The sequence below is a fragment of the Fusarium flagelliforme genome (genome assembly GCF_020744385.1).
Source record: "Fusarium flagelliforme strain FIESC 12 MPI-CAGE-AA-0113 chromosome Unknown B0J16scaffold_2, whole genome shotgun sequence".
Lineage (NCBI taxonomy): Eukaryota > Fungi > Ascomycota > Sordariomycetes > Hypocreales > Nectriaceae > Fusarium > Fusarium flagelliforme.
The window spans coordinates 2467033-2492012 of record NW_025763504.1 but is presented as its reverse complement, the minus strand read 5'-3'; the positions used below and the strand labels follow the sequence as shown (position 1 = coordinate 2492012).

At 49.3% G+C, this 24980-nt stretch overlaps 10 protein-coding genes across 10 annotated transcripts; 6 read left to right on the top strand and 4 right to left on the bottom strand.

Moving 5' to 3' along the window:
- Positions 1 to 2613: 2613 nt before the first annotated feature.
- Positions 2614 to 5522, top strand: B0J16DRAFT_62060 (SprT-like family-domain-containing protein). Its single transcript, XM_046134182.1, has one exon. The coding sequence runs from the start codon at positions 3096 to 3098 to the stop codon at positions 5208 to 5210; it is 2115 nt and encodes a 704-aa protein (XP_045986445.1). The 5' UTR covers positions 2614 to 3095; the 3' UTR covers positions 5211 to 5522.
- Positions 5523 to 5813: 291 nt separating this feature from the next.
- B0J16DRAFT_380428 (uncharacterized protein) lies at positions 5814 to 6507 on the bottom strand (the record flags this gene model as incomplete). Its single annotated transcript, XM_046131074.1, has 3 exons — positions 5814 to 6108; positions 6161 to 6376; positions 6431 to 6507. 3 exons carry the CDS (start codon positions 6505 to 6507, stop codon positions 5814 to 5816), a joined length of 588 nt encoding a protein of 195 aa, XP_045986444.1.
- Positions 6508 to 7243: 736 nt separating this feature from the next.
- Positions 7244 to 8211, top strand: B0J16DRAFT_333268 (HIT-like domain-containing protein). Its single transcript, XM_046126804.1, has 6 exons — positions 7244 to 7387; positions 7525 to 7607; positions 7654 to 7722; positions 7776 to 7868; positions 7923 to 7937; positions 7990 to 8211. Exons 1-6 carry the CDS (start codon positions 7354 to 7356, stop codon positions 8095 to 8097), a joined length of 402 nt encoding a protein of 133 aa, XP_045986443.1. The 5' UTR covers positions 7244 to 7353; the 3' UTR covers positions 8098 to 8211.
- Positions 8212 to 10486, bottom strand: B0J16DRAFT_333266 (uncharacterized protein). Its single transcript, XM_046126803.1, has 3 exons — positions 8976 to 10486; positions 8782 to 8923; positions 8212 to 8734 (listed from the first exon to the last, which is right to left on the bottom strand). Exons 1-3 carry the CDS (start codon positions 10137 to 10139, stop codon positions 8253 to 8255), a joined length of 1788 nt encoding a protein of 595 aa, XP_045986442.1. The 5' UTR covers positions 10140 to 10486; the 3' UTR covers positions 8212 to 8252.
- Positions 10487 to 11064: 578 nt separating this feature from the next.
- Positions 11065 to 12450, top strand: B0J16DRAFT_333264 (DASH complex subunit Dam1-domain-containing protein). Its single transcript, XM_046126802.1, has 4 exons — positions 11065 to 11128; positions 11209 to 11714; positions 11769 to 11866; positions 11918 to 12450. Exons 2-4 carry the CDS (start codon positions 11400 to 11402, stop codon positions 12117 to 12119), a joined length of 615 nt encoding a protein of 204 aa, XP_045986441.1. The 5' UTR covers positions 11065 to 11128; positions 11209 to 11399; the 3' UTR covers positions 12120 to 12450.
- Positions 12256 to 12679, bottom strand: B0J16DRAFT_380424 (uncharacterized protein; the record flags this gene model as incomplete). Its single annotated transcript, XM_046131073.1, has 2 exons — positions 12256 to 12382; positions 12450 to 12679. The coding sequence occupies 2 exons, from the start codon at positions 12677 to 12679 to the stop codon at positions 12256 to 12258; spliced, it is 357 nt and encodes a 118-aa protein (XP_045986440.1).
- A 3048-nt stretch (positions 12680 to 15727) lies between these two features.
- B0J16DRAFT_333256 (aconitase family-domain-containing protein) lies at positions 15728 to 18862 on the top strand. The gene is made up of 3 exons (XM_046126801.1): positions 15728 to 16067; positions 16341 to 17105; positions 17157 to 18862. Exons 1-3 carry the CDS (start codon positions 15954 to 15956, stop codon positions 18642 to 18644), a joined length of 2367 nt encoding a protein of 788 aa, XP_045986439.1. The 5' UTR covers positions 15728 to 15953; the 3' UTR covers positions 18645 to 18862.
- Positions 18863 to 19087: 225 nt separating this feature from the next.
- B0J16DRAFT_333255 (rhomboid protein 2) lies at positions 19088 to 20748 on the top strand. The gene is made up of 5 exons (XM_046126800.1): positions 19088 to 19577; positions 19637 to 19774; positions 19828 to 19909; positions 19963 to 20150; positions 20203 to 20748. The coding sequence occupies exons 1-5, from the start codon at positions 19397 to 19399 to the stop codon at positions 20415 to 20417; spliced, it is 804 nt and encodes a 267-aa protein (XP_045986438.1). The 5' UTR covers positions 19088 to 19396; the 3' UTR covers positions 20418 to 20748.
- Positions 20749 to 20922: 174 nt separating this feature from the next.
- Positions 20923 to 23232, top strand: B0J16DRAFT_333254 (Gaa1-like protein). Its single transcript, XM_046126799.1, has 5 exons — positions 20923 to 21128; positions 21193 to 21442; positions 21505 to 21743; positions 21794 to 22608; positions 22655 to 23232. The coding sequence occupies exons 1-5, from the start codon at positions 21113 to 21115 to the stop codon at positions 23114 to 23116; spliced, it is 1782 nt and encodes a 593-aa protein (XP_045986437.1). The 5' UTR covers positions 20923 to 21112; the 3' UTR covers positions 23117 to 23232.
- On the bottom strand, positions 23233 to 24957 carry B0J16DRAFT_282225 (uncharacterized protein). Its single transcript, XM_046123958.1, has 3 exons — positions 24389 to 24957; positions 24089 to 24324; positions 23233 to 24011 (listed from the first exon to the last, which is right to left on the bottom strand). Exons 1-3 carry the CDS (start codon positions 24654 to 24656, stop codon positions 23370 to 23372), a joined length of 1146 nt encoding a protein of 381 aa, XP_045986436.1. The 5' UTR covers positions 24657 to 24957; the 3' UTR covers positions 23233 to 23369.
- Positions 24958 to 24980: the final 23 nt, after the last annotated feature.

The window sequence follows — 24980 nt, the reverse complement described above, 5'->3', positions numbered from 1 at the left end:
TGTTCATGTTGACGAGCACTACGGACTGCTCGGATAGAAATGTGCTGCTGTCCAACAAGCCCCCCCGCCAGTACTTGCTGGGTACTCGACAGCCAATTTCTCAGCTGGTAATATTTGACGGCGAGGCGGTCCTTACGCAATACGCAGCACCTAAGCGATACGAGATTGATGAGGCGGAACCTTCGAAGAGCTCGTACCCCTCAGGTATCACTCTCATGGCCAGCCACGCGTCCATCACCATTGGCACGGAGCGATTCCTTCCATCTCAGCGGGCCGGATACTGCTGCAAATCGGGCTGCTGGACGATGCCTCCACTGAGGGGCAGCAGTGCGCCCCTGAACGGCACATCCGATGTTCAAGACAATGACAATCTCCCTCTATGACCCAGAGCCGTGGTTGACAATGCCTTAGCATACAATAATGGCTACAGTGCAGTATCAAATGAGAAGCATAGACACCTCAGGTATCCAACTTTGCCTTGAGCGTGACGTGGCGTAGGCTTTGTCGCGTTGCAGTGGCATCGCATGGAGGTTGCAGTTGGTCACCCTGAAAGCAAGTTCAACAGTGGCTGAGCTACTGTTCCCCCAAACACGATATTTCAAGGCAGGAAATGCATGAAGCAAGGCAATTCCCATGTGCGTCTGCAAAGTTTCAATGGCTTTCAGCGTTTGAGATTGGTTACAAGCTCGATATCAAACTATCTACACGTGCCTATGACCCTGTAAGCTGCTGGCTCCCGTCGACGGCTGCGGCCACAGCCGTGGGCGATTTGGACAAACTTCAGCTGGTTCGTCAGATACGTGAAGCGTGGAGTAATTAAACTGCTGCGTAACCTTGTCCTCGAAATGCGCCTGCATGCATGCTCCCTCACTGACTCTCATGATGGATGGCTGGTCGGTCAAGGAACCTAATCCTCCTTACCATTCCCTTATCTCTTCCATCGCTTGTCAAGTAATATCCGACACTTGGACTCATATAGTTTATCCTTCCTTGTAATATCACCATTGCTGACTACCTAATCTTGACTGTAATTGTTTCAGCCTTAAGATACCAATGTAATCTCGATTGTAGAATCTGTGATTGATTACAGAGCAGAAATGGAGAAAGGGCGGTGATGTAGCAAGCGAGCTAGAGCCTAAGGTAGAGCCTAGAAATAGAGTGGAATCAGGAATCGCCGGCAGCTCGTCTCCATTATGCAGGAACAGATCATGCACCTTGCATCCGTATTTTCGTCTTGTTTGATAAGAAAAATACTGTACAGTACATACTGAACCGCAGTCATCAAAAGGAGCTTTCATCTGTATTGAGGAACAACCGACACTAGCAATGCTGTCTACATAAATAACGCACAAAAACACTGCCACAGAGGGGTTCAGGCTCTTGATGCAGCATAATTGCAATCGATGACGACGCTGTACGCGGCCTGTGTGATATTACCGTGGTGCAGATATTAGCTCCATAGCAAGGTCATCCCTGGTCGTCCCAGACACGATCATCGATTCCATCAAATGCTTAGAGCTGGCTGGATACAAGGACCACTTGAATTTTTTCTCTCACATTCTCCATTTCCAGCGAGCAAAGTCCAGTCCTACCTAGTATTAACTTTGCGATTTAGCTCAACCTCCCAACCCAAATTTGGCTCAACGGCTCCGTAATCCACCACGCTAGAGCGGCGCTCATCTTGATGCGACTGGTTTGAAGTTGAAAAATCATACGTGAAGCGGATTGAGAAGAGCAACTTTGTCTTGTCAGATAAGCTGGTGAAACGCCACCCGTTGACTAGTATCAACCGGGGTGAAAATCAACTACTGTACAATACCAACTAAAAAAGTGCTGTGATAACGATAAATAACAACGGCATGTTGTGATTTACCTGCAGAAAAACAATAAACATGCTGACCCTGGCTGGTGATGGATGCACCGAACAAATCCAGTCAATAACAATGAAGATCCGTCAACAGCCGATGGATGATCACTCAGACTCGACGTCTATCATTGACTGACTGATTCACTGAAGCTCGTTGGCCACCTCCTTTTCTCGATCCCACTTCTAACCCGCTCCAAATAGTCCGAGAATGGAGTCGCTTCCTTTTTTAACTTCCCAAGCTCATTAGTGAGTCTTTGGGTGCTTGGGTCCGGCTCATTTCCCGATACATACAGTCAGTACCTAGTAGTATCAAGACCGAATCTTTATTACTCGGTCCAATGTGCTCTATGATCAAATTCTACGTCATTCTTTCGTTTGTTAAAGTGTTTTGTAATCCGTCCGAGATTTCTGACAGTAAAAAGGCGCATTGGCCTTGCAGCAGGTTGTGCTGATGTGGACGTCCACAGCCAATATTCATGCTATTGTAACAGTAGGCATCTTTTCAGGGGTTAAAAAAATACAAATCGCTTACCCTATTCTTGACACGATAAATTTGCCTACCAAGGCAAGCAAGAGCAAGGGTCTCTCATACAGCCGGACACCAAAAATAATCATGTCAAAGCCTGTTTCCCATCTCCGGCTCGGTTTCATTCATCCCCGGTGTCAGTATCCATGGTTGGGTGGGGTCCTTGTTCTTGACTCGACCAGCCTCAAGTTCTCACTTCTAGAACTGTAACCGAAATCATTGATACTGTACCTCATGCAGAAGTTACGTACCAATGTTCACCATGATTAATTTGTCTCAATTTTGCATTTATATCTAGCACAATTATTTCAAGTCTCTGCCGTGAGCCAATGTCTTACTTACCTACTCAACCCTCTTCCAGCTCGCATTCTATTCTAGCATGTCACGTGTAGTCGCGATGCCACATTCCAAGGGGGTCGTTGCTCTGCCAACGCTGACGGCTCTTTACTTTTCGTTTGAGACTTCTCAGAATCGTACATAGAAAATTCATGTTTCCGCCAAAGTCAGCCTGCATCTAAGCTAAGCCATTTTATGTTATCAACACCTTCGTCTCCAGGTCACCGCATGCCTACACCACCATTATCATCTAACTAAAAGTGTTTCTGTCTACATCCGTGTGCCATTAACGATCCAAGAAACATATATACGCATATTATTTGTCATAGCCAAAGCTTTCTGCCTCGCGGATCTTACAAATTCATAATGGCGAGACTGGCGGGCGCTTGTTTCTCCAGTGACGATGACCTCCCTGACCTAAAGACGTTACTTCAGAAACCCAGCACCAGAGCAACGAAGAAGACGACTAAGTCAGCACCCTCAACTACTGCTGCCCGTGCTCCTAAAGCCACAGCCAACTCCGAATCCCGCCGTGTCCGACGTCTCGGGGAGCCAAATCAAGTCACAGCCAATCCTCTCTTCCAAAAATGGAATTCGGAACAAGAGGAAAACGTCAGGGAACGAGGCAGCAAGGCTCGAGCAAAAAGTTCGACAAGGTCATCACGAGAAACAACTCCTGGTTCCCAGACGGAGATGAAGCCTGTCTCTGAGTCTGAAGATGACGATTTTATTCCACAGGCTCGCAAGCAACCTAGCAGACGGAGAAATCGAAGGATTGTAGAAGACTCTGATGATAGTGACGGTGGCAGCGACGAGAGTTCCAACTCTGAGAAGGAGACTGTGTTAACAAGAGTCCGACGACTTCAAAAAGCCAAGACGAGTACAATCACAATGCCCAGTACGGACGCCAAAAAGCAAACCTCAAAAATTGACTTGACAAAGTCTAAAGCGTTACTGTTCGCACGGGAGATTGACAGTGAGATCGATAGTGGAACTGATACGGAGGTGAACCATGAGGAGGAGCAAGCCGATGAGCCCAGTGTCTATCAGACTGCGGATGAGATTTCCGACTCTGTTTCTGAGCCTGACTGGCTGAACGAATCTCCCGATGTGCCAGTGAGGAAAGGGACGAGACAAGTCAACAACCCACTACCCAGAACTACCGGCACAAGGGATCGTGTGCCATCGATCAAGAATGTCCCAGCTCTTGTACCAAAAGCGTCTGGCTGTGCTACAGATGCCAACAGCATAACTCGCGATATCACGAAGAAGCCAGCATCGGACAAGGATGTTACTGCATCGCGGAAAACTAGCAGGGGCACCCGACAAGGTGTTCCAGGCACAAGCACAGCCTCCGATCTTGCAGATACACTATCCAAACTACGACTTCAGCTCGAAGACTTCTCAGATGAGGATAGTAAGCTATCGAGCAAGGACCAGTTCACCACACCTCCTACTACTCCACCTAGAGGCACGAAGTCTAAGGGCCTAGCATCCCCGAACAAAAAGATTGTTATACCCAAGACACCTCACCGTCCGAGCATGGACGCTTTCTGGAATCAGGATTTCGTCAATGATTGGAACGATCAACACTCACCTCGCAAGCTTATGCTCCCTCCCGTCACCAAGAGTCCCAGTAAGGCGAGTCCCAAGAAGGATCCCAAAAAGGAAACCAAGAAGTCCTTCGCTGCTAGGAAACACGCCCTGGCCGAGAGTTTCCTGCTTGAACTGGATGACAAGATAACACAGGGCAAGATTGCCGAACTTGCTGAGTCCACTGGGGGTGTAAAGCTTGTATGGACAAAGACCCTCAACACTACAGCTGGTCGAGCAAGCTGGCGTCGCGAGACTACCCGAACCACGCGAAAGGCTGACGGCGAGCAACTATCTGTGACCTACAAGCATCATGCCTCGATCGAGCTTGCTGAAAAGGTCATCGATGATGAGCACCGCCTCCTCAACGTGATGGCCCACGAGTTCTGTCATCTTGCCAATTTTATGGTCAGCGGTATCACAACGAATCCTCACGGTCGTGAGTTCAAAATCTGGGCAGCGAAATGCTCGTCTGTATTCGGTGATCGTGGAATCGAAGTGACGACCAAGCACAGCTACGACATCGACTTCAAGTATGTGTGGGAGTGCGATGAGTGCGGAACCGAGTTCAAGCGACACTCCAAGAGCATCGACCCGAAACGACATCGATGCGGTAGCTGCAAGGGACTCTTGAAACAGACGAGACCGGCGCCCAGAGGAGCAGCGGCAGGGAAAGCCCCAAGCCGATATCAGACATTTGTCAAGGAGCAGATGGCTATCGTACGGGCAGAGAACCCTGGGAGTCCGCAAAAGGTCGTAATGAAGCTCATTGCGGAGAAGTGGGCGAAGCAAGAGGGCGGGAAAGCTGGGGGCAAAGCTCCCAGCAAATTGGGAATTGAGAGCGTTACTGAGAAGCTGGTTGATTTGTCTATTGAAGGCCAAGCATGAATAGGAGCATGTTAAAGATACCCGTACATATAATCGCTACACGCATGATACAACAAACAGTACATAGAAACACCAATGTATTTCTCGCAACCCAGAAAGAATGTACCCTGTAGCGACATGCCTCCAAATACTGAGTGTTAGAACACAACTCTTCTATATCACCGTCGTATAAACTGATCTATCCTGTATTGTGATAAGCAGGTTTTACAGAAACCCACGGTCATTCATACCCTGGACTACTAAAGTATGTTTCTGAAGGTGGATGAATAGATAATCTTGATCTTTGGAGCAAGTCTGTTCTGTGCCCTTCACGGGAAGATTGGAAAACGATACCTTCCCAAAGTCGGCTTACAACACATAAGCATTGTCCGATAGAAATAATCGTAGTCATATGATTGAAAAGTACAAAGGAGTACTGCTTCTCAATCGTAAGGAGAGTGCTTTTCTTGTGTGTCTTTGTATTCATATATCCATCCACAAAGAAAATGTCATCAATCGTGGCAATCATCCCAGGATATCCTAGCTTCTGATACGGTTTACTCTCGCACCCTGAATATGTCCTCACTTGTTCATACCCAACGATATTCTCGTGCACCTCAGCGCTTATGCACCAAACAGACCCCAATCCTTGATCTTGAACGTCGACCAGATCTTGGCCGAGTACTCGACGGCGGCGCCAATCAGCTTACCCTGGCGTCCCAGCTCAAGGTCAACTTCCGACTCATCGTACTCTCCCTTGATATGTGGCACGTTGATGGTGATGAGAATATCGGTCTTCTCCTTCTCGAGTCGCAACAGTGTCATAATGATAGCAGTGAAGTCGGGCGCAGATGTCGAGTCGCGGGATTTGCTAACGTGAGGGGTCTGGGTGGAAATGAGCGTGTAGGCAGGTGTGCCACTGGATAAGTCTGTCAGTAATCTTCCTATTCCACAAATGCTTCCGAACGTACTCAAGGTTCGAGAACTCGGTCTCAGCAGTGTTCCAGATCTTGACAGTATGGATATCGGATCCAACCATGTCTTCGAGATGGGTTGTCATGGCACGGCCGTCGATCTCAGGGCCCGAGCCAGAACCTCCGACGCGCTCGGTGATATCGAAGATGATGCTAGTGAAGCCATCCTGATCGATCCAGACTTCCTGGTTATCGGGGACTTGTCGCAGTTTGCTGCAGGAATAGAGTCAGCTCAAGCTCTGGGCGCAAAGAGAATAGAAGACCAACCTGACATCGGCAAACTTGGCAGGCAGGTCGCAAGTGATTGCGCCACCATAGAGAGGTGTGCTAATGAATTCAGGCATCTTGTTGAAGCGAAAAATGCTGTTTAGATGTCTGTCGCAAACGTGATAGGAATATTTGATCTTGTATATGCGAGCAAGCTGGTGGTTGATACAAGCGCTGGTAACTAATCGTAAGCTTTAAGGCAATAAGTTGAATGCGGCACCTCATACTTATCTGAAAGATGAATCTTGGCAATGAGTGTTACCAGGAAGATAATAGGCGCCTGAAAGTGGGCGACGAACGACAGATCATGGGTACAAACAATGTTGCCTTGCCTTACAGCAATCCGCTTGGGTTTGGAGGGGCTGAGCGTCGGGGACCCCGCCGTTATGGGGATGACGTAAAAATCAAGGCGCAGAGAAGCCTCACTTGGCGAGAAGTGCAGCGAAAGGGAATGGTTTCTTTCGAATGTACAAAAGAGAAACCCAACGGGCTTAAAAAAGCCCAAAAAGTAAAAAGAAATAGTCAGTGAAACAGAGAGATGATAGCAAAAATATTTTTACAGCAAAAGACAAAAATTCGAATCTAGGTATTCTAGATGAATGGTTTCCAAAGATTAGATGAATGGAGTCTGTTGGGCCAATCCCACGGTCACATCTGGTAAAAGGCAAGAGGTGAGTTCGATGGGAGGTCCCACTCCGACAGAATCTCGTGTTATTTTGACTTATATACCCTACTATTGATTCTCCATAGCCAATCACATCGCATAACACCAACCCCTCCTCTGTAAGAGCTCCAGAGCTCCAAAGCAGCTCGGTTACTTCATGTAATGGTTAGTCTTGCCTGGTAATTGAACATTTACTTCTCAAATCTACATTCTTCTATCACCTCCTCACCGACGGCTACGTACTGACAATCACATCAAGATGTCCAACTGCATTTTCTGTAAAATCATCAAGGGTAAGATATGGGGAGTTGTACACGATCGTGTGAGAGTGAGCAGAGAGAAGCAGAGGGGAGAGTATGTTGAGGGTGTTCATTTATCAGCGATCTGTTTTCGTTCAATTCGCACGATAGCTGACTTATCTTCCGTATAGGTGATATCCCTTGCTTCAAGCTCTTTGAAAGCGAAAAGACCCTTGCTTTCCTTGACATTGGACCTCTGAGCAAAGGTCACGCCGTATGTTCAAAGCTGCCAACGTCATGAGCTCGCTGACATGATATAGCTTGTCATTCCCAAGCATCACGGTGCGAAGCTTGCCGATATTCCTGACGACCAGCTCACCGAGATTCTTGTAAGCTAAGTGAGCAGTTACAATTGACAATCGGTTACTAACACTGCCCGTAGCCCGTCGTCAAGAAGATCGTCAACGCGACGGGTGCTTCCGATTATAACATTCTCCAGAACAATGGCCGCATCGCCCACCAAGAAGTCGATCACGTATGTTCAACGTACTATCCCTTCCAATTGTACTAAAGCTAACATATAACGCAGGTGCACTTCCACATGGTCAGAACATCAAACCCCAGCTTTGACACTGTCGTAACTAACAAGCGCCCAGATCCCCAAGCCCAACGAGCAGGAAGGTCTAGGCGTTGGGTGGCCCACCAAGCCCGCCGACATGGACCAGCTAAAGGCTTACTACGAGGAGATCAAGTCGAAGATTTAGACAGGTGCATCAAAAATGTGTTCGGCAATTACCATCGTGAGCCTTGGTTCGTGAAGAGCCCTTCTAGTATTATTGTCCACGTGCCAGGTGCCAACCTGCACTTATCAAATCGACATGATTATATACAGCCCAAGTATCTTTTCTGCTTAATTCGTCTAATCTAAGTCATCAGAAGAAGTGCTGGCCACGGCAGCTGGGGGCTTGAGTGAGTACCAGTCGGTTTTGCCGCCGGTCTGGATCGCTCCCTGTCTGTCGTATAGTGTTCGTGCCCGGATGTACGGGTCGAGACGCCAGTAGTCCTCCCTCAATAGCTTGGCGATCTTCTCACGCTCAGCCTTGAGCTGCTTGCCTTGTTCGCCCTCAGGCTGACGAATCCATTCACGGGTTGCCTGTTCAAACTTCTTGACCAACTCTTCGCGCTCAGCCAGCATGCGATCCCGTGTTTGCGTGTCTTTCATCTTGTCGTTCTCGCCGGGGATAGGCTCCACGTACTTGTACTCCCAATTCTCGTCACCCTCGAGTTCCTTAATCAGGTGATCACGTGAAATGAATCCCTCGAGCTCAGATCGATTGTTGGTGAAGTGAACCTTGGCCGCCACAACAGGGTCGAGCCAGCCACGAATAACCTTCCAGATACCTAGTTGCGATTAGCCTGTGTCGTCTAAACGGTCTTTGTCGACCTACCTTGGAATAGCCAGGGAGCCTTGTGCACCAGAACGGCACCAAGAGACTCTGGGTAGTTGGCCTCAAAACACTTGATCATGAACTTGACAGGTGTGTAATCCATGTTAGCCATGGAGAAGCCCGTCATGTCGAAGACAATACACTGCATCGTCGCGTTAGCAACCTTGGCTGTAAAGAAGACGAGGGTGACTTACAGCAGTATCAACAGGGGGCTCGAGAGTCATACGAGCTGTTTCGATGATGTAGACGGTGTACCTCTCCAAACTCTCTTCACACTCTTGACCTGCCTTGTGGAGACGGACTCGGACAACACAGATAGGTCGGCCTTGCTTGTCGGTGCCGTGTAGGAAACTCTTGCCCATTCGAAGTTGCTTCATCATGTCGGCGCTGATTTGCTTAGTAGGAGAGTCAGTCTTCTCATCCTCAATCGCAAAGGCATCACCGTTCTTCATGATGTCAGCATCAACCTTCATGTCGTTGTGTCTCCAATTCATAGTCGCGACCAACATGACAAGAGCCTTCTCGACATCCCATTTTCGTGCCCGGAGAAAGCGCAGTACCAGAGCATCAGGATGATCGTGCTTCACCATGCTCCAAATGGTGTGACGGATAGTCTCAGGTGTCTCCTTGGCTAAAGTCTCATGGAACTGCTTTGTCTCGTTATATTTGTCCTCGTCAGTAGACTCAGTTGGTGTTGATGCGCCAGATTTGCCCTTCTTGAACATGCCAAACCCTCGCTTCTTCTTTGGATCCGCATCAGCCGAACTCGTATCCTCCTTCGGTGACAGAATCTCAGCACCAGAACTCTCCTCGTCGGCAACGCCAGTGAGTTGAAAGACAGCTGTCCATAGTTTACGGAGCTTCTCCTCCTGTTCAGGAGTCAGGTTTCCCGGGCGTCCAGGGGGTGCTTGGTAGGACATAATTGCGATCTCTTCTTCGATTTCCTCGGGTGATGGCAGATTATCGGAAGCTCTCACAGGGAAAGAAGATACAGCAACGATAGCCGCAATGACCGCTACAGCTATAACAGCTGAGTTAAGTAGGTTGGCTTCAAGCGGGGTGTTGCCACTTGAGTTGGAACCAGCGGTGCTAGAAGAGGTTGTACAGGACCTCTTGGCAACAACACCTGGGCGACTGAGAGTTTTAAGGCTGATTGGGTTTATCCTTGGGCTTGTAGGATATGTCGCAGCTGCGAGGCTCCGAGTCGATGCAGGGGTTGCTCGTGACTTGGTAAGGGGTAGTCTCAGTAAGCTGGAGGACAGTACAGATGACCGCAGCTGAAGGTGGCGCAAAGTCGAACAAGATGAACGGATAGACGGGCTATACGAGCATAAGATTGGTCTCAGTTGAGCCCTCATAGGTGAAGGGAAGGGTAGGGAAAGATATGTCAGAGTCCAATTGCACGCGCGTAAAGATGAACATGCGCCGCAAAAATCAAGTCGATGTCGTCGTTTATGGGGATTTTAGAATGCGGGACACCTCTTCTTGGCGTAGTATTGAGCTCCACCGATCCTTGAGTCTTGTCTTTGCAGGAGGGACAAGAACAATGAGTTCTCTGAGAGAAGCCTTAAGGAAATGGCGACGCCGCTATAAATACTTGGGATTTATAGGGGATGAGTAGACGAGAATGCATGTACTGTAATAAGAAGGCCAGCCAGCGGATTTTAAAAGGTGCGTGCGGGATTCAAAGACATCGGCCCCCGCGGTTTGAGTGGACAGGCTTGATGGGGTCACGTATGGATTGACGTAGGTAGGGGAGTCAACTGTTAGTGTCCGGAGTAGTCGGGAACGAAAAGCCCGGAGGCCTACTGCATATACAAAGCGTCACAAGACATGCATCAGATTAAGATATAGGTACTGTACCATTTGCATATATACCCTGTTGAAACATTGTTCTGGCTTGGTTCGGAAAGGATTGTAGCTATCCCCATATGCTCAAGGATATCTTACGCACGCGAAATTATATCCCTGGTCGCATCTGTGTAAGTCACTACCCTACAGAGATGGTCGTCTATAGTATGAGACGAGGGAAGGACTTGAATTCGATACCAGTAGTGGTGTAAAGAGGGCAGTTAATACAGTTTATCATTTATCTAGTCCTCGGCGTTTCGCGTATCTTCAATGACAGCAGCCCTGTATCCTATCACATTATAACAATCCTTTCCATGATAACTGCTCTGCTCACACGACACGACGAATACGAGCTGAGAATAGTGGATTCAGACAAGTCTGCGAAATTGCTAATAGAAGAATTGACTCATTCCGAGACATCTTAAGTAATAAGTCGATACAAATATACCGTTCACCATAACTGAAGTCATTCATCTCGTCAAGGACTACATATGAAGTGCGTCAATGTAAAATAACCGCAATGATAGCGAGGGAAGCTGTCATGGAGAAAGCCACATCCACTAACCAACCAACCAGCCACGCCACGGAACTATTGCGGGGGGCGCCACAACAGACATGTTTGTTGACTTTCCGACAAATCAATTCAACTTCATAGTCGCGACCCAGAGATAACGAACAACATCATAAACGCCGTCGTTCCCGGAAATACATAGAAGGCCGTATAGAGACGAGCTAAGCACAGAGAGAGTGGCACACATAACCTAAAAATGTCGACTACACCTATGGACGCCAACAAGCGCTCCAACTCTCGTTCTCGAACATCAAGACCTACAACCCCTCTTCGACCTTCGTCACGATCTTCTTTTCGCGACTCTGCACGAGGTGCCGGCGATCACGATGCGCCGTTTCCGCTGAATGCTTTCGAGCCGGCATTCGCCGAGCTATCTGACGCCATGGCTGACCTCGAAGCGAATATGATGCACTTCCAGCTTATGCATGAAAGCCTGGCAAGATTTAGCGAATCATTCGCGAGTTTTCTTTATGGATTGAATATGAATGCTTTCTGTGTCGATTTCCCCGAGGTATGTCTACCAGGTTGATCAGCTACTATGTTATCAAATTAACCTAAATGACAGGGACCCGTCCCTGAATCCTTCCGTCGAGATAGAACCCGACAGGAGCAACCAGCAGTAACCCCATCGAAATCCGAGGCTGATGCAGAAATGACATTCATGTAAGGACCCCGATAAGCTTATCCGTTACACCATGTTCTAACTAGTCCCAGGACCACGGATACATCTTTCGTCGAGAATCCACCAACAACCACAAAGACATCCAAATTCGCTACACCAGAGCCTCCGAAGCGACAATCACGCCTTCCCGCAGCCCCTGGTCGAGGAACAACAGCGCGAGGAAGATCGACACGGGGAGTTGGGCGAAGCCGGCCTAGTGGGCTTGCCAGAGCGCGCGGTCGAGGTGTCAGGTGAAGATAACTTGGTAGTCGACAGGAATAAAACAAAACGCCATTTGAGATGCCATGAATATCAAGCCCAGCTCCGATACGCCTTCCAAGTACCCATTGTCTATTCAATTCTCTGTGGAGGACATCGAGATCGCATACGTTTAAGCATCCATGGCAACGTCGCCGTCGTCGGCAAGAGTGCGTGTTCGGTCGCCGTTATCTGTTCGCAAGCCGACAGCCGCCTCAGCCTCCTTCTGAGTGTAGGGACCCTCGGCAATTTGCTTGGCTCTGGAGAAGAATTAGTTTAAGTACAAGCGGACAAATAGATACCCTTCGGAATGATAGAGCAGCATACCTTCGCTTGTGAGGTTTTCCCTTTTGGTGCGAAGTCAGGGTAGCGTCCGTCTCAAACCACTTGGAACACTCGACACAGTAGTGGCGTCCAAGACCAGGAAGATCCTCGGCAGCCTTGGTCTCCATGAATTGCTTCAGATGCTTGGGTGACAGCATATCGGCCTTGACTTGGTCGACATCTCGAGTCTTGCGTCGTGTCTTGGTGATTGTTCGCTTGTTTGTGACACCCATTGTTGCTGCGGAAGGACAGATTCGGTTATCTGTCTTTTGATATCGTGATATTCGTGTTTTCGATGATCCAAGGCCTAGCTGCGCAGTCGAGGTTGGCGATTTTCGAAAAAAAGTTTTGGTGGAGATTGACTGATAAGACGGATGGCGGGGCAGTCTGTCACAGCCACAGACATGATATCAGCCACATTATGCAGCCTGTTTGTAAGTCATGATGAGAAGATGAACCCATGAACAGAGAAGCAGAGTTTGTTACCACCTTAGAATATAAGAATAACTGGCCCCCTAAAAGCGTAAGAAACGAAATAACTTAGTCACTTTATGCCAGCTTAGACAAGGACTTAGGCTACTTTATTATGGTGGCATAAATCTTAGAGGACAATTCTTCTGTTACCCACCTGCCACCAGATCATACTCATCATTCCGATAAAGTGAAAGGAGAGGAAAGAAAAGATGGGGAGCCACTGAGTTACGAAGTGTCGTTCAATGAATTTCATTCTTCGACTTTCGGCACGGAGGAGAGCATAAGATCTTGTTGACCATTACCATCTCGTAAAGCTTGCAAAGGTACACGAGGACTTTAGAAGACTCAAACCACCTTGACATGGGCGGTTAAACAACATGTGAAGACATCATGGGAATTGGACGGACTTGGCAACACATTGTGGACGGCGGGTCTGGGGCTCTCGGCTCCAGGTTTTGCATCGGCAATGATCAGACGACAATCTTTAAAAACTATGCCAAAGAAGGTTTGCAAGGTTGAGCAGATGCTCCCATTGACCTCTAGACTGTATAGGTTCAGTGTACGTGCTGGGGCTACGTGAGTGTTCAGTGGTCAGTGCCTGCTTGCCTTGTAGGTCCCACGACGGGACGAGGTTGTCAATGGGCATGCGGCTGAGAGTGATAATGATTTGCGGTCCAAAGAACCGGCAATAGAAAGGTAATCGTCTAACCTATCATTGGCCAACAGACTTAAGCTGGGCGGTCTACGGCATGATATTTGGCAGAAACATAGTAAGAGGATGTACGTGTAGGGAAGGGGGGTGTAGTTTCGTGAGAGCTTCATGTTGGCCCCATTCTAAGAGTTACCCCAATTTCTTCAAGTGGTTCGCAGGTGAAAAGTAACGGCCGAAAAAGACACATTTTGGCCATATTTATCGGTGACCGAGCATGAACCCTCGGATTTTCGCATGTGCGAAGGCTGAACAGCGGCAACCGAAGGTAAAGCCGCTGGTCCGAGGCTCCGCAGCGATTAAACCCTGCGGAGCGAGTCAATAATTTGCCCAAGGAGACACCATCTTTTGTCAATGAATTGAACGCACCGGGGCCTTGAAGAACGGCTAGGCCTCTTTCGGGATCACGATGCGGGAAATTGTGCAGCGTCCGGGGCCCACGCCGCAACGGGTGGCGCTGCGATGCCCGTAACGCCCGGGGAACAGCAGGTAAAGCGATATCTGATACAAATCAGTCCAGGGATTCTGCAGAGTGAAAAACTAATTCCTACACTTCGTGTTGGGATGTCAAGGCATCGTTCTGAGGCATAATTTCGAGACAGATATACTTCTGTCAGGCGATTGCAAGATCGTAACAATCGGATAACAAAACGTCCTAAGTAGTAACAATCTGTGGACAAACCCACAAGACAGCTATGGGCAAATATTACGTAGGATCAGAGGTGACATAGACCGCATTAATTAATGGCTGGAACCCCTCGCGTCGAAGCATTTTCAATCTTGAGGACTGGAGCTGTTATCCACATGCTTCAATTATGGACTTTATGTCCCCACGGATCGAATTGTGATCGCATTTTGACAAGGAAAGCTCTATAAGGCGTCATAAACGATCTCTCACTCTTCTTCACTACATCACATCAATAATATCGTCCTCAACTACCTACTCGCCGCCGAGCTCAGTACCGAACCAACGGCGGATGTTGCTCGTAACGTCGAACCCAGCCGAGGAGGCCCGTCCACCTCCGGTCGGTATCCGGGGCAATCTTCGGCGATGGGCCACTTCAAACTGCTTGGTGCCCGGTTAGGTCAAGAACCAGTAGCTCTGACGCAACCAGCGTTGCTGGGGGGCACTTTCCCCAGTAAACCCCATTGAGCAGGGGCTTGGTTCGACCAATTAACAATTTTGATTGTAGCTGGAATGGAGGATTTCTGTCCTCGCTCACTGGCTAATTCTGTGAATGTCGTTCGGTCGCGTGCGAAAGGGAAGGAAACCGGGAGCTCGGTGCTTTCGGCTCGGAGGATGACAGTCTCATGATGCAAACGAGAAGAAAATTTGTTATTACTACCGCGGCACTGCCATCGCCATTGCTTCTGGTATCATGAATAGAAATCGCAAGCAATGTCTCGAAGATATGTGTTCATGAATTCAAGTGTTACCATGTGGTCAGTGAGGTGGGGAGGGGTAGACGGAGGAGGGGAAGTGAGGGTTGGAGAAAAAGCAGGAAACAACCTGCCAAACGAGTCGAGCAAACCATGGGCTTCTTTGTAGACAAGCAACGAAGAACAACACCATTGTATAGAAAAGAATACATCTAGCACAGTATCCCATACGGCCCTGAGGATGGTTGATCCTTGGGATACCCGTTGCTGAACTTCTGAAAATGATCTTGTTCCCTCGGCAGAGTGGAGGTTTTCGGTTACTGTCCATGACGAAGGGCAGGTGCCGATTATTTTCTCCTAAACCCTCATTGGTCTGCAGCAAATAGCTCCCCGCCTGCGTCTAAGTGGGGAGAAATTGTCTACCTTGAACCTGTCCCAGTGGACGCTTTGTCAAGTTTCAGTGGTCCTTTCCGCTTGAGCAGCTGTCCATAGAGGCTGACGGACCGCTAGCATTTGCTCCACCACGAAGCGTCGGCCAAGCACTTTGGGGCTCTGGGGGTGCGCGATTGAGGGTGTGAAGCTTCACACGCCTTTGGGCCTCGTGAATTAGCCGGGGTAGGAGGGTTTTTGGCAGCGCAAATGAGGGCAAGACTGAGGTACTTGATCTTACCGTGAAGTGACATCTGAATTGCACCGTATCTATTTTGCTCGGTCTCGGCTGCCCTGGCTGGCTTTGCCCCGGGTCAGAAAACAACTCTCCACCTTGTGAGAGCCGTCTACTTTTTCTTCCTCTTCCTTTTAATACTCCAACCTCCCCCCTCTTCTCTCTCTCGCTGATCTTCTTCTGCGAGCGTTTCTCTTTTCCTTTTCCTCCTTTGTGATACCCAGAGCAGCTCGTCTACAATTGCTTCTACGCTCAATTGAGACTGATCAAACCGCCCATCATGCTCGCTACCCGCCAGGTTCTGGGCAACATGTCCCGGGGCCGCGCCCTCGCTGGCGCTGCTTCTGGCATCCGCCGCATGGCAACCGTCTCAGACAGCCCTCTGGACAAGAAGGTAAGCTTTAAAACTACTCGGAGTTGTCTGGTCTATTCAGCGACATGTGCTGTGGTTTCCTGTTTCGTTGGTGTTCAGCTGCACAGCCGGTAGACGTCATGGTGCATTGGCCAGTTCGGCTGTCAATCCACCGTCAATGCCGAGGCATGCCTAACGCGCGAACCTGAACATCATTGTAACCACAGACCATGAAGCAGCACTCGCGGAATTGGATATCTTCAGGCTGCCGAATTGTGGAAAAGTACAGTAGACTAACCATGTTCGTTTGTATAGGTCCGCCAGAACAACTGGGAGGAGGGTAACTTCATCAACTACAAGAAGATGTCCGAGAACCTCGACATCGTCCGCTCTCGTCTGAACCGACCTCTGGCCTATGCTGAGAAGATTCTGTACTCTCACTTGGCTGATCCCCATGGCCAGGATATCCAGCGTGGTAAGAGCTACCTCAAGCTGCGACCTGACCGTGTTGCTTGCCAGGATGCTACCGCTCAGATGGCTATCCTTCAGTTCATGTCCGCTGGCATGGACAAGGTTGCCAACCCTACCACCGTCCACTGTGACCACTTGATCGAGGCTCAGGTTGGTGGTGAGAAGGATCTTGCTCGCGCTGTTGACATCAACAAGGAGGTCTACAACTTCCTTTCTACTGCTTGTGCCAAGTACGATATTGGTTTCTGGAAGCCCGGTTCCGGTATCATTCACCAAATTCTTCTTGAGAACTACTGTTTCCCCGGTGGTCTTCTCATTGGTACTGACTCTCACACTGTCAACGGTGGTGGTCTCGGTATGGCCACCATTGGTGTTGGTGGTGCCGATGCTGTCGATGTCATGGCTAACCTTGACTGGGAGCTCAAGGCCCCCAACGTCATTGGTGTTAAGCTGACTGGTCAGCTCAACGGCTGGACTGCTCCTAAGGACATTATCCTCAAGGTCGCTGATATCCTCACTGTCAAGGGTGGCACTGGTGCCATCGTTGAGTACCACGGCCCTGGAACCGATGCTATTTCTTGCACTGGTATGGCTACTATTTGCAACATGGTATGTTACTCTTGTCCATCCAATTACTGAGGACCTGCTAACAATACATAGGGTGCTGAGATTGGTGCCACTACCTCCGTCTTCCCCTTCAACGACCGCATGTACGACTACCTTGCTGCCACCAAGCGAAAGGAGATCGGTGACTTCGCCCGCTCCTACGCCCACGGCCTCCGCCCTGACGAGAACGTCGAGTACGACCAGCTCATCGAGATCAACCTCTCCGAGCTCGAGCCCCACATCAACGGTCCTTTCACTCCTGATCTGGGAACTCCTATCTCCAAGTTCAGCCAGGCTGTCAAGGAGAACGGCTGGCCCGAGGAGCTCAAGGTCGGTCTGATTGGTTCTTGCACCAACTCCTCTTACGAGGATATGACCCGTGCCGCCTCTATCGCTCGTGATGCCCTCAACCACGGTGTCAAGGCCAAGTCTGCCTTCACTGTCACCCCTGGTTCCGAGCAGATCCGTGCCACCATTGAGCGAGACGGTCAGCTCCAGACCTTCGAGGAGTTCGGCGGTATCGTCCTTGCCAACGCTTGCGGTCCTTGCATTGGTCAGTGGGACCGACGTGATGTCAAGAAGGGTGAGGCCAACTCTATCATCTCTTCTTACAACCGTAACTTCACCGGCCGAAACGACGGTAACCCCGCCACTCACTCTTTCGTCGCCTCTCCCGATCTGGTTGTCGCCATGTCCATCGCCGGATCCCTCCACTTCAACCCCCTTACCGATACCCTGAAGGACAAGGACGGCAAGGAGTTCAAGCTTTCTCCTCCCACTGGTGACGGTCTCCCTTCCCGAGGCTACGACCCTGGCCAGGATACTTACCAGGCTCCCCCCAAGGACCGTGCCAGCGTCAGTGTCGATGTTGCCCCTACCTCCGACCGTCTCCAGATCCTCACTCCTTTCAAGCCTTGGGATGGCAAGGACGCCAAGGACATGCCCATCCTCATCAAGGCCAAGGGCAAGACCACCACCGACCACATCTCCATGGCCGGTCCCTGGTTGAAGTACCGTGGTCACCTTGACAACATCTCCAACAACATGTTGATTGGTGCCATCAACGAGGCCAACGAGGAAGCCAACAAGATCAAGAACCACACCACCGGTGAGTGGGGTGCTGTTCCCGCTGTCGCCCGTGACTACAAGTCCAAGGGTATCAAGTGGGTTGTTATTGGTGACTGGAACTACGGTGAGGGCTCTTCTCGAGAGCACGCCGCTCTTGAGCCCCGTCACCTTGGTGGTCTTGCCATCATCACCCGCTCTTTCGCTCGTATCCACGAGACCAACTTGAAGAAGCAGGGTATGCTCCCTCTTACCTTCACTGACCCCGCCGACTACGACAAGATCCGACCTGATGACCGTGTCGACATCCTCTGCACTAAGCTCGAGTCTGGCAAGCCCCTCCCCCTCATTGTCCACCCCGCCGATGGCAGCGAGTCCTTCGAGGTCCCTCTGTCCCACACCTTCAACGACGCTCAGATCGAGTGGTTCAAGAACGGCTCTGCTCTCAACACCATGGCCAAGGCCGCCAAGAACTAAAGAAGGAATGAAGCAAAGATGAGCAATTTGATTTATTTTTGGGTCACACGGCGTACATCCTGATGCTCTCATGTTGGGTTTTGAGAGTAGACAGTAGAGGGGTTTGTTAGCGGACGGTATATGTCTTCAACGTTGACAGCCCATGTTTTATTATATAATTGCAGCAAGGGAATAGCCATGCTTTCATTAGTTGTAACAAAATTCAAACTGTTAAAATATTTGCCAAAGTTCCAATTCTGTGACACTACTCGAGTATTGTAGGCTAGTTGTCTTGTGGGATCAAGGCAGGCACTTGATCAAGTTCTCTTTTTTTAACTACACGTACCCCCTGATAACTGTCCATTCAAAGATTGATATGTCTACCAGATAGTTAGCATGATTTATTAGTGACGGCCTTAATTACCTATACCTCCCGTCTGAAGTGAAGTGTTGGAATTAGATGAACTGTGGCCGTGCGCTATTCAGATCACGTGTGGCTGCAAGTCTCAGCCACATCTTGACTTCAAGGGCCCGTTGTCCAGTTTCACTTGGCCATCGTCCTGCGACAGACATTCAGGGCGTGGAAGCGATTTCTGGGTTCGAATCGTGGTGCATTATCTGTGCAGAATTGAAGTAACTCGCTTTATTACTTGTTTTACTGTCTCGTTTGTTTCGGTATTTTGAGCTTCTGGTTTTCAACATTTACCGAGTTTCCATTTCTTTAACCCAGAGGTACGGACTGGCCGGCTGCTCCGAACAGCGAATCGATAGAGATGCGACCCCGTCTTCAGAACTTCAACGCTTTACGAGCCCGATCATATCTCACACGATTACCGCTCTTTACTCGACTCATCGTTCTAGCTATTATCGCTCTTTCAATCGCATCTCTACAGTCCGTATGGAACCTGCGAGAATGGGGTGCTCTCATCCCTGAAGAGATCAGCATTACAAACGGTACTGTGAAGCGCTCTTCATAGGATGTGTACTTTTGCTAACTGCAGTCTTGTTAACAGCTTATCGACTATCGACTTTCCCGTTAATACACCTCAACATCCTCCATGCGATCCTTAATCTTCTGGCGCTTACTCCCTTGATGGAGCGATTCGAGACCGAACATGGCACCCTGACATCCCTTGCCTTGTTCTTTGGACGTAAGAAATCCGATTTGTGATGGAGAACTATGGACTGACTGTTTTGGATACAGCTTTGACGTCTATACCCGCCGTTATTTATGTCTTGATCGAACGATGCATCTTCCGAGCAAACCACGGTATTCTTGGAGCTAGGTATGAAATAAGGGAAATGTCCGAGTAAGACTGAGACTGACAGATGCGTGTAGCATGTGGGTGTTTACACTATTGGCGATGGAGTCCATCCAGACATACAAGAGCAACCCCCACTTCGTCATTGGCACAGTCCATATTCCAACGTGGACAACGCCTCTGATAATGAGTTTGGTTGTGGCGGCATTGATACCTGGAACAAGTCTCTTGGGCCACCTTTGCGGTATCGCGATTGGATACGTCGGTAAGTTTCGTCAATATATTTGCTACAAATTGGAGTCTGACATTTGGAATAGCTGGCTTTGGCTATGCTAAGCTGCTTGCACCCCCGGAATGGGGTCTTCGATGGGTTGAGAACCGACTTAATCTTCTCAAGATTCTCCCCCACTATGTGAGCATCGACAAGACCACCTACGGTCGATTCGGCGTGCTTCCCACGACCAACCGCCCGGGCCCTAGCGGAAGCTCAGCGACAGAGCTTGTTGGTACAACTCAGCGTCTTGGACCTTAGATAAGCGCGCGCATACTGCCTGTGTGTACTTTTGTATAATTGTGTAACGACGCAAGAGTGCCCGATGCACGCTCTTTTCCAGATCTGTACTATAGAAAGGGCATATTTCTTGGAGTATCTCATATGTTATGGGCAGGCGCAGTGATCAAAACAAATGAATGAGTGGACGGACGGTTTGTGGTATAGGTGTTTTTATTCAACTTTGTCATGAACGATACTTGGGTATTGATTGTAATGGACGAACGGGATGGAAGAAAGATAGAAGCTCAAGATGATCAAACACATAATTCATCACCCAATAAGAAGCATATAATTGATGTCTAATTCATGCTGTACTCAGAAACAAGTCGCAGAAGGCTTGACCGCTCTTCTTGCACACCCATTTTCTTGAAACTTCTTGCATTAGGTAGTCACGATTCGTAGCATAGACCATTTGGTACCTCCATCTTCTTCTAAATGGCATTGAAATCCATAGAATCGTCAATCCTTAGATCGACAAGACCCCCGGTAACCGCATAGTCTGCCCCGCATACAGGCCCCCCTGGCCCGGGAGCTTTACTGGTAAGCGGTAAGCTGTCATGAAGGTACGTACCCTCTTTAATGATTGAATTCATGAACCCCCAATGTTCAAGACAATCTCAACCTCAAATTACTGAGCAGACCAAGTCTTTTGTCGCAAAGATAGTGGTTCAATCATGTCGCGACTTCTATGTAAGCATCTGAAGAAATACCAATGCGTATCTGCTTCGCGAACCCTTCACTAACACATCCGCAGCATCGGCGCTCTCGCTGCGTCGCGATCCTCGTATCTTGAAGCTACCCCCTTACTTGTCCTTTCTCTGCATCGCGGTCGGAGTGATTTGGTTGTTTCTCCTACCCTTGAACGAATACTCGCGACGAACATATATCTCGGAAAATGCACTGCTACCTGGACAAGTGCACACATATTTCGGAGGAAGCGAACAGAACATCTTCCGCGCCTATCGCCACGAGGTTGACGATGTGGTGGACAAGAGCAACTACGAGTACGTTTTACAATTGGAAACAGTACAACTGGACTGTGTACTGATATGATTGGCTTTGATAGGATCAACAATAAGCTGGACAAGATTCTGACCGGTGTCGGACTCAAGGTCGGACGTCAAAACTACACTTATAACTCGGCCGGCCATGAATATTCGGGACAAAACCTCTATGCTATCCTGCAAGCTCCCCGTGGTGATGCTACTGAGGCCATTGTCTTGGTTGCCGCATGGAAAAACGTTGAAGAGCAGCTTAACCGCAACGGCGTGTCTCTCGCTTTGACTCTTGCCCGTTACTTTAAACGTACGTACCCCTGAAAAACTGAAGATATGAAAATAGTCTAACAAGTGCAGGCTGGTCCTTATGGTCCAAGGACATCATTCTCGTATTCCCTCCCGACAGCAAGACCGGCACGCAGGCTTGGGTAGATGCATACCATGATGCTCATAACCCTGACCTCGTGGCCCCTCTGCCTCTCAAGTCTGGTGCCCTCCAAGGTGCTCTTGCTATTGACTATCCCCAGGAGCAGAGTTTCAAGTCTGTGCATGTTATATACGACGGACCTAATGGCCAGCTTCCTAATCTTGATCTCATCAACTCAATTGTCAATATTGCCGGCGGCCAGATGGGCATCACCACCTCTATCCAGAAGATGACACATCACAGGGGAACCTACCCCGACCGCCTGCAGACTATGCTGCGTGGTATGCTCAACCAGGGTCTCGGTTATGCGGCTGGTGCTCACAGCAGCTTCATTCCCTACCACGTCGATGCTGTTACTCTTCAACCTTACGGCGAGGGATGGCATGACGAGATGGCCATGGGCCGCGTGATTGAGGGCTCATTCCGAAGCTTGAACAACCTGCTTGAGCACCTGCATCAGAGTTTCTTCTTCTATCTCTTGATGCAAACTGATCGCTTTGTCAGTATCGGTACTTATCTTCCTAGTGCCATGCTGATCGCTGCCAACTTCACCATCATGGCCATCTCTCTCTGGGTTAAGAGCGGCCAGGCACCGGCAACAGAGAAATCCAAGGAGAAGGACTCGAAGACATCTGCTGATACGACACAAGCTGGAAGAGATCTTTTTGTTCCATTGGGTGTTGTCGCTGTCTGTCAAAGCCTATCAGCCGTGCCTCTGTATACTTTCAACCATCTTCCCGCTAGTGTAAGTGTATCTGCTTAGTTGTTGAACCAATACTAACAACATTTAGTTACTCTCTCCCGCATTTGCGGGTTTCTCTGTCATTTCGGCTATCCTCCCCTTCGCCATCTCCCGTCTCCTAACACTGGTTACCAAGCCCACCATCCAGCACTTCCAACTTACGAAGTCGTTCTCTTTGCTCGTTTTGGGCATGTGTCTCTCGACTTTGGCCACCCTCAACTTCTCTCTCGCCTTCCTCATCGGTGTGCTCTCCAGCCCGCTCAGCTTTGTCCAACCCGTGAAGAACCCGGCCCTGCGATGGTCCCTGGCTGGACTACTCAACATCGTGGCACCCCCTACGATAGTATATGCCGCGGCACAAATCTGGGATATCAGCATTGCAGACTTGTTAAAGGAGGCAAGCTTTGGATGGAATGTTTGGGGCATGTACACGCCCGTTGTGGTTTGGTGTTTGTGGTGGCCTGCTTGGCTCGTGGGTATGGTCAACGTTTTTGGAGAGGTTACTGCTTAAAAGAAAGCATCGAGTGGTCTGGATGTAAAATATTGTTTGAAGGGGATTGCATTTGGAGCTGTAGCATTGTTTTTAGGCCCCATAAAATAGCACTGGCATGGGGGTGAGATAGACAAAGTTCAGAATTAATAGACTTGCTCTAGGTAAAATATCATCATCTACCCATAGAGAAGTTTCTATCCGTCTATACTGTACATAATGGTTCGTTTTGTTTCTCCCATGCTCGTCCAAACACACTTGCCGAGTATATGCTCTATGCAGCCCATACATCCTTACCAGCCGACTCAATCCAGTTGCCGAGTTGGTTGACGCTTGAGTCCCAGTCAAGTAGTCGCTGGCGCATTGCGGCAATCTGTTTCATGTCGAGTACCTTAGGTTGAACCCAAGTAATCTGCGCAACACCGTCCACTTGGTCAATGGTACCTCGCAGCAGACCGAGGCTCAGGGCCTTCATGATGAGATGCTCAATCTCCTCCGGGCGGACCTTAGTTTCCTCAGCAATGGTGGCAAATGTGAGAGTGCGGTCATGGGGAGCACGGCGGAAGACAGCCTCGGTAAGAGCAGAAAGGTAAATCTTCTGGCGAAGATGTGTTGCGTTGCTCTTAAGGAGTTTATGAGAGTCGACACGATCCGAAAGACGCTCGTAAGCTGCAAGATCGCCCCGGTTGAAAGCGAAGAGCAGATCTCTCATCCAAGCGTGCTCGCTCTTTGTGAGAACATCGAGGATAGGATGAAGGAGAAGTTCTCCGAAGTTGTAGATGCTAGTAGAGACGAGAGCCGCGATGCTGAGGTGGTAAGCTCGCTTGTGTCGCTCATCAGGGGAGAGTTCGTTAATATCGATACATGCGAGGTAGAGGAGGGCAGTGCGGTAGTAGTTAGAGAAGTCCATCTTGCGCTGAAGGAGGGGTTAGCGGGGTTCAAATAGGCACGACAAATTCTGAGATCAGGTGCGGAAGCAATTGGTGTTCGTACCTGGTAGTAGATGGCGTTGGCGTCATAGAAAGCAGCGTGGACTACGTTCTCAACAGAGTCGAATGAGTCCAGTATCCTCTCGGCTGTATCGAGATCCTTTCGCGCTCCATCTAGTTCTTCCAAGTCTAACTTTGCTTGGGCCACGGCGACCAAAGCAAAAACGTAAGCATCTTGGGAATTCTCGTTGTCGACCTTCTTGGCGACTGATTGTAGGAAAGATAGGCGCTCCTCGTCCTCTATTAAAACAAGCATCATGGATTAGCAATCCGCCGACTTCGGACTATTGTACGGAAATCTTACCGTCACACTCTGTTGCCGCCTTCAATGCTAGGTCCACAAGCTTCAACTGGTTGATTTTGTCGGCGAACTTCAGAATAAAGACTCTGTAGAACTGTAGCCGTTGAGGGGCGCTCTCGGGGTGGCTGAAGAACGTGAGCAGAGCATCGGTAAGCTGGTGCCAGAGCTTTCGTTCCCAAAAGGTCTCAAAGTCGAGAATGAGAGGCTGAAGCTCTTCGGAAACTTCTTCGCGCTGCTCGGCAAGAAAATCGGCAATAGCGTCGTTACTCATGATGGCGGATACGTATGTGATGTCGGTGGGATCGAAGAGTATGGGTGACGTGCACAGCTAGCTAGCTTGCACTTTCGGTTGGTGATGTATGTCTTATTGAACCCAAAGACTAATTCCTCTTGGTGGGGCCTCACGGGAAAGTGAAGGTCTGCCCTGATGGTCGATCGTGGTGTCGTCAAGAGGTCGTCGCGAGACTGAATCGGTGGATGTGATATGTTTGTTAAGGTCGATAAGTTGCTTCAGTGGAGATGGAGGGAGGTCCTTAGCTCATTAGGTAGTGAGGCTACCAGGCAGCCTGGTTGTCGCAACGTCAAGAAGCACAGA

Excerpts from the sequence above, each read along its gene's own strand:
- B0J16DRAFT_62060 (XM_046134182.1), top strand. The coding sequence starts at position 3,096 with ATGGCGAGACTGGCGGGCGCTTGTTTCTCCAGTGACGATGACCTCCCT.
- B0J16DRAFT_333256 (XM_046126801.1), top strand. The coding sequence starts at position 15,954 with ATGCTCGCTACCCGCCAGGTTCTGGGCAACATGTCCCGGGGCCGCGCC. Across the intron at positions 16,068-16,340 it reads ACAGCCCTCTGGACAAGAAG|GTCCGCCAGAACAACTGGGA; the intron begins GTAAGCTTTAAA and ends TCGTTTGTATAG. Across the intron at positions 17,106-17,156 it reads TGGCTACTATTTGCAACATG|GGTGCTGAGATTGGTGCCAC; the intron begins GTATGTTACTCT and ends AACAATACATAG.
- B0J16DRAFT_333266 (XM_046126803.1), bottom strand. The coding sequence starts at position 10,139 with ATGAGGGCTCAACTGAGACCAATCTTATGCTCGTATAGCCCGTCTATC. Across the intron at positions 8,924-8,975 it reads AGCCCCCTGTTGATACTGCT|TGTATTGTCTTCGACATGAC; the intron begins GTAAGTCACCCT and ends GCGACGATGCAG. Across the intron at positions 8,735-8,781 it reads GGCTCCCTGGCTATTCCAAG|GTATCTGGAAGGTTATTCGT; the intron begins GTAGGTCGACAA and ends AATCGCAACTAG.
- B0J16DRAFT_333268 (XM_046126804.1), top strand. The coding sequence starts at position 7,354 with ATGTCCAACTGCATTTTCTGTAAAATCATCAAGG. Across the intron at positions 7,608-7,653 it reads CTCTGAGCAAAGGTCACGCC|CTTGTCATTCCCAAGCATCA; the intron begins GTATGTTCAAAG and ends GACATGATATAG. Across the intron at positions 7,723-7,775 it reads ACCAGCTCACCGAGATTCTT|CCCGTCGTCAAGAAGATCGT; the intron begins GTAAGCTAAGTG and ends CACTGCCCGTAG.
- B0J16DRAFT_282225 (XM_046123958.1), bottom strand. The coding sequence starts at position 24,656 with ATGAGTAACGACGCTATTGCCGATTTTCTTGCCGAGCAGCGCGAAGAA. Across the intron at positions 24,325-24,388 it reads GGCGGCAACAGAGTGTGACG|AGGACGAGGAGCGCCTATCT; the intron begins GTAAGATTTCCG and ends TTGTTTTAATAG. Across the intron at positions 24,012-24,088 it reads CCAACGCCATCTACTACCAG|CGCAAGATGGACTTCTCTAA; the intron begins GTACGAACACCA and ends CCCCTCCTTCAG.
- B0J16DRAFT_333264 (XM_046126802.1), top strand. The coding sequence starts at position 11,400 with ATGTCGACTACACCTATGGACGCCAACAAGCGCTCCAACTCTCGTTCT. Across the intron at positions 11,715-11,768 it reads TCTGTGTCGATTTCCCCGAG|GGACCCGTCCCTGAATCCTT; the intron begins GTATGTCTACCA and ends CCTAAATGACAG. Across the intron at positions 11,867-11,917 it reads GATGCAGAAATGACATTCAT|GACCACGGATACATCTTTCG; the intron begins GTAAGGACCCCG and ends AACTAGTCCCAG.
- B0J16DRAFT_333255 (XM_046126800.1), top strand. The coding sequence starts at position 19,397 with ATGCGACCCCGTCTTCAGAACTTCAACGCTTTACGAGCCCGATCATAT. Across the intron at positions 19,775-19,827 it reads CCTTGCCTTGTTCTTTGGAC|CTTTGACGTCTATACCCGCC; the intron begins GTAAGAAATCCG and ends TTTTGGATACAG. Across the intron at positions 19,910-19,962 it reads CACGGTATTCTTGGAGCTAG|CATGTGGGTGTTTACACTAT; the intron begins GTATGAAATAAG and ends AGATGCGTGTAG.
- B0J16DRAFT_333254 (XM_046126799.1), top strand. Across the intron at positions 21,744-21,793 it reads TCTTGCCCGTTACTTTAAAC|GCTGGTCCTTATGGTCCAAG; the intron begins GTACGTACCCCT and ends TAACAAGTGCAG. Across the intron at positions 22,609-22,654 it reads TCAACCATCTTCCCGCTAGT|TTACTCTCTCCCGCATTTGC; the intron begins GTAAGTGTATCT and ends AACAACATTTAG.